The sequence below is a fragment of the Euprymna scolopes genome, chromosome 21 (assembly GCF_053919585.1).
Source record: "Euprymna scolopes isolate OS-2025 chromosome 21, ASM5391958v1, whole genome shotgun sequence".
Classification (NCBI taxonomy): Eukaryota; Metazoa; Mollusca; class Cephalopoda; order Sepiida; family Sepiolidae; genus Euprymna; species Euprymna scolopes.
The window spans coordinates 82700077-82706076 of NC_136502.1; the positions used below are offsets into that span (position 1 = coordinate 82700077).

General features: G+C 30.9%; 1 protein-coding gene across 5 annotated transcripts in view; it reads left to right on the forward strand.

The window, feature by feature from the left end:
• Positions 1–6000, forward strand: part of LOC145242523 (protocadherin beta-4-like) — a 639353-nt gene that overhangs the window by 396948 nt on the left and 236405 nt on the right. For 3 of the 5 annotated variants that reach the window (XM_080105592.1, XM_080105596.1, XM_080105593.1), the window contains exon 3: positions 3814–3837. The exons of the other annotated variants lie outside the window; for them this stretch is intronic. In XM_080105592.1, coding sequence (XP_079961718.1) covers positions 3814–3837 — 24 coding nt within the window. The remainder of the gene's footprint in view (positions 1–3813; positions 3838–6000) is intronic. 5 annotated transcript variants of the gene reach the window in all.

Sequence of the window (6000 nt, forward strand, 5' to 3'; positions counted from 1 at the left end):
TGTTCCGACAGATACTACAAGCAAAGATCATATGTGGGGGCAACTTCACATATAAGACCTTGGTCAATGTAGGGGCAACCCTTCATACTAATTGTCACTATCCAGCTCCCCTACTCCCCGGGGAGTTGGTCTCCATTTCCCCTTCACTCCTCACTTTAAAAATCGGCCTTGTGCCTAATTTGCTTAGTGGGGGAGTAAATAAATACTATCTGTTCCGACAGATACTGCAAGCAAAGACCAGATGTGGGGGCAACCCCACATACCTGACCTTTAACCAGCCCACCTCTCGGGAGCTGGTCCCCTTTTTCCCTTCCCCCTCCCTTCACTCCTCACATTAAAAATTGGCCTTGTGCCTAATTTGCTCGGTGGGGGAGCAAATAAATACCCACAGTGTAGTATCTGTTCTTCAGATGCTCCACTTCAATTTCTTGTTCTCTTGCAGTGGATGAGAAATCCTTCACGACTGAGACAATTTTTATTTTTGTTCCTTTTCTCCACGTTAAAAAACGACCCTGGTGTCTAACTCTGTCGCGTGGGGAGGCATTGTAAATAGGAGCTATGGAATTGATCTAAAACATCGTCCCCCAAATTGCACTATGCAAGCGGATTCGTAAACAACTGAAAACCTGAGCAACTACCATGAAGAAAGAACTCAGCAAAATCTCTGTTCTGTAAGTTGTTGGTCTCCGTCAAGTGAATAAAGGGTGCCTGCCGTCTCAATGGGGCTGATGGTAAATGATGTTGTGTGGATGAAGAAGGAAGACAATTTGTTCATGGTGAAAGCCACAAAAGAAGACAAAACAGTAATCAGATTAAATATTTCAGCGATTTAGTTCATTCACCCATCAAACAACTTCCGGTTTTTAAACCCCTCTGGAGTACACGTTGTTACTTAATTTGAATACCCTGTCGAAATTGTAAGAATATTCGTGAACCGAATTTTACAGAAATAATCAATATTGAAAGTAAAATTTTTTTAGATATAATAAATAAGAATATCCGTAAACTGATTTTTTAATAAAAAAATGTTTATTTACATGTTTTTAAGAAATATGTTTATTTACATGTTTTTTAAGAAATATGTTTGTATTTTCATGTTTTTTAAATAAAATGTTTTTACATGTTTTTAAAGAAAATAAGTTTACTTGCATGCTTTTTAAGAAAATATGTTTATTTACATGTTTTTTTAAGAAAATATGTTCATTAGCTTGTTATTTATTAGTTTGTTTATTTACATATTTTTAAATAAAATATGTTTATTTGTATGTTTTTTTAAAGATAATATGTTTATTTACATGTTTTCTTTAAGAAAATGTTTATTTACATGTTTTTTTAAAGATAATATGTTCATTTACATGTTTTTTTAATAAAATATGTTCATTTACATGTTTTTCAAGAAAAAATGTTTATTTACATGTTTTTGGATAAAATATGTTTATTTACATTTTTTTTAAGAAAATATGTTTATTTACATTTTTTAAAAATAAAATGTTTATTTACATGTTTTCTAAAAAAATATGTTTATTTACAATCTTAAAAAAGAAAATAAGTTTTATTTACATGTGTTTTGTGAGAAAATAAGTATATTTACATGCCTTTTAAGAAAATATGTTTATTTACATATTTTTTAAAATAAAATACGCTTTTTACATGTTTTAATAAAATAGGTTTATTCACATGTTTTTTTTTTTAAGAAAACATGTTTATTTACATGTTTTTTTAATAAAATATGTTCATTTACATGTTTTTAAAGGATATGTGTTCATTTTTATGTATTTATTGACATGTTTTTGGTCCCCGACAAAAGGACGGTGAACCTGTAAATTCACCCTTATCCATTCGTCTATCCGCACTTTTCTGAATAACTACGTCTTGGATTTTTTTAAATTTTGTGCAAACATTAAACATGATATGAGTAAAAAAGTAATAGAACGGATATTCCAGGAAAACTCCGGTTGCCCCCTAGGGGTGCCTTTCAGGTTAAAATGGTTAAAATTGACACTTTTGTGCTTATTAAAAAAAAAATTGATGCCTTGGATTTTTTTTATAAAACTTTCTGAAAAGTTGTAACTAATTAATTTCTATATAATTTTGTTTGCCTATACTTCACGATAACTCTTGGGTGTGCCTCAGGGGTGTTTTTAGGGCTAATAAAAGCACTCTATTTTTAGGATCATTTTACCAAATTTGTCCAAAATTTTCTGTGTATGTCTATTTATCAGTTTTGCATGATGCTGAATTCAAATTTAAATATGTTAAGGCCTTGGGGACTTTTGGAGCTAAACGGGGGGGGATGATGGGCGTAATCATTTCTTTTTTTTTTTGCATGGTACAGAACTCAAATTTAAATATGTTAAGGCCTAAAACTGCAACGTTTGTTCATTTTCACCAGGATTTGACGCCCTATGGGAACTTCTGGAGCTAAATGGTGGGAGGTGGGGGCAAATGCTGAACTTTGTAAAATTAGTTATGTCTCGTTCACTTCACGAGAGACCATGCATACTTCACTTGTTTTTTAAGAAATTGAAGGATCGTAATAGATTTAAGTAAAAGAACACAATAGTAAATTAATTTTCAGATTAAACAAATAATATTCAAATTAAGTAATAGATTTAAGTAAAAGAACACAATAGTAAATTAATTTTCAGATTAAACAAATAATATTCAAATTAAGTAACACGATTTACATCCGAGGAGTTTCAAAACCGGAAACCACCTGAGTCAGTAACTACGGTATTGAATCGCCAAAAAACTTTTGCAAACCCAAACTTTTGCAAGACACTCCTTTTCTATTTGAAGATAACATTTTTCTGCTGATAATAAACCTTATAAATAATAAACCATGATTTTCAACTCTCCCTTATTTACTTGAACCGTCACTCGACCAATTCTATAACCATTCATATCTAAAGTGATGACTGTTAGTTTTTTTTTATTCTTTAACTCAACAACAAGCTAAAGTTTTTGATTTTCCCTAGTGTAATTCAGTATTACGCTCCAGCAGTTCTATTAACAGTCAGAAAGGATATATCGATCAAGACAATTTATCGCACCCCAGACTCGACTCAAGTTTATGTACAGTGGTTCAGATATTTTTAATATGACCACCATCTTAGTTGGATAAGGTTAAACACAGTTGCTTCTAAAATGGTGTCGTAAATATTTAATTTCTTTCTGTCTCAGCTCCGAAATTTCTTTGCTTACTTTTACAAACTAATTTATTTAAAACGTTGTTCAGATCTACCCTCCAAATGACATCCTTGCTGAAGACTAAACTGTTTTCAACCTAATAGATATTAATACTCTGAGAGAATTTCTATAGCTGTTTGCTAGAATATGTTCGAGGCTAATGCTATTCCAAAAGGAAGTCTTTTGTAAAATATATAAGCCAAAGGAGTTTGTAAATGTCTACATTTCCAAAGTCACTCTCTAATTGAAGCTGTCAGAATACTGAAACTACATTCAGCTTGCTGAAGATTTTGGTACCTTTAAATTTATATAATACCTTTCTTATTTTTGAAGGATTTCTGTTATTGTTTGCTGGAAGATGTTTAAGGTTGGTGAGATTCCAAAAGAGAAGCTTTTTATATTAAAAAAAAAAACAAAGTATGAGCCAGAAAAACGTTTATATTTCCAGAGTCATTCTCCAATTGAATTTACTAGAATCTTGAAAGTACATTCCATTTACTGAAGATTTTGGCGTCTTCTAGTTTGTGTAGGATGTTGTCCATTGTCGAAATTATATACAATTCTTATTTTACAGCTTTCTACTTTGAAGTCTATACAAATCCTAATTTGGCCCTTCTTTTTCAGGACTGGTGCCATGCGTCCAAACAGGTCTGTTGGTTTGGTAATTCTCTTAATTACGCCATTCTTTTCCATTCGATTCAGTTCCGTTTTTTTACTATCTGCTTTTACTGTATAGATATACTGAGCGCCGTAACTTTACGGTTTTGTGTCCTCTTTTAATAGAATTCTAACAGGTCTGTATCACACAGGTTTTGTATTTGTTCTATAGTTCCCAATCTTTGTATTAGTCCCACAATACAAGCTGCACCCAAACTTAGTAAGCTTTTAATATTCGTGTCTATTACTAATATCTTTAATAACATTTCATGGTAAATTGTGCATGGCTCCGCTGAGTACTTCCGAGCCCAGCTTTTGTCGACCTTACTGGATTGTAGTGTTTCGTAATGTTCCAGGGGTATCACAGTAATGTCAACACTCATATAAATTTTAAATGAACACATTCTTCCATTTGTTCAAGTGGATTTTTAAAAAAAATAAATTGGGCTGACAAATTGAACTTCCTTCTTGTCAGTGTTTAACAGCATTCATTTTTCTTATCATTGCAACCAATAGAAATAAAAGCATTTCACTTAACACAGTTATAACACATTTACCCTCTATCACATTTTTCCTTCTTTTTTTTTTTCTGTGTGCTTCCATACTATACTGATTGCAAAAAAGTTCACCCTTCTTTTATTCCAAGAGGCTGGCCTATAGACTCTTTGACATCTATTCAGTTTTTAAACTATCATCTGTTTGTGTTCAATTTTTTCCTGGTCACATTTAGAAGCACCTCTTACTGCATTGAGTATTGAAGTTTGTTGACATTGCTGTTAGATTTGTGTTTTTGCTTTTGCATGCTAATAAGCCATATCTATCACAACTTCTAAAGTTATGAGTTGCAGTTTCTCCGACAAATTGTCCTTAATTTCACTATTGAACACTTTTTATATGGAAAATTTGCATGTTCAGACTCAGATATTTTATTTAGTCCTAGTTTTTTTCCTGAAAATATTTATTCGAGCTAAGAAAATTTCTTGTCAATTCTTCTTAAATATTAAAGGGAGGCAATCAAAAAAAAAAAATAACAAAATAATTACTTTCTATAATAAAAGCATCATCGTTTAAAAGAAGACATTTGCAAAATTGTACCAAAACAAAATAAAAGTACAAAGATAATGTTGAATACTACATATTTGTTTAAATTTGCGGCTAAGAAAAATTTTGAGTGAATCTTACTTACTGTTTTTGGTTTTTTTTTTGTTTTTTCAAATATTTAAAAGAGAGCACTTTTAATTCATACATTATTGATTAAAAATGAATTCAATATTGTAAAAATGGAGAGAACAAAAATATTTTACCCTGAAGAGTAGCTTCCCTTGATTAAGAGTTTGTGAAGCCGTTTTTATCCAAAAACGTTATAAATAGAGATTAAAATCATTACCAAATTAAGCTATCGTTTATAGTTTTGATAATTTGGTTCACGTTATAATTTAATGATCGACTTTTTTTATGAAATTCTATTTTTTACAGCCAATACCTATATACTTTTTTATTTATTAAAAAACAAAACAAAAAAAACAAACTGATTTGGAAATCTTAAGTAGGAGGACCCTGGTGTGTTTGCCATATTATGGTGAATGAGAACCCTAGCTAGGATTACCGAATGCCAATCAAATCTACAGTAACGAGGATGACCATAGATCCCCTCCTCCTCAATTTCTTTGATTGGCCTTATGTTTAATTTTTTTGTTGTTAATTTTTGGTAGAATAAACAATATATAAATCAAACAATTAAATTTAACTTTAACAATCCTATTAAAAAAAATAAAAAAATAATTCTTTGGCATAAAAAACAGTATAGTTTTGCAAAACAAAAATAAAAATACAAAGACTCAACAGCAGCGCTCGATAGGTAGTTAGTATACTGTATATTTGTTCGAATTTGCTGCTCAAGAAATAAGCGCCCTGATCTTAACTTTGAAGCGTTTATTATTTAATTTTGTATGGTAGTAAAGGGGTTTTGCATAAAGAACACTCTGTCCTGTTTTGAAAAAGTCAAAATTTGATAGCAGTTTAGTTTGCTATTTAAAATTTATGTATCAGCTGCCATCATGCCAACATTTGAGTGTATTTACATATAGGTGTGAAAAGGTGCAACTCAAATGAGTAAGAGAGACTAGAGTTAGTAATTAAAAAATAACAACAGAT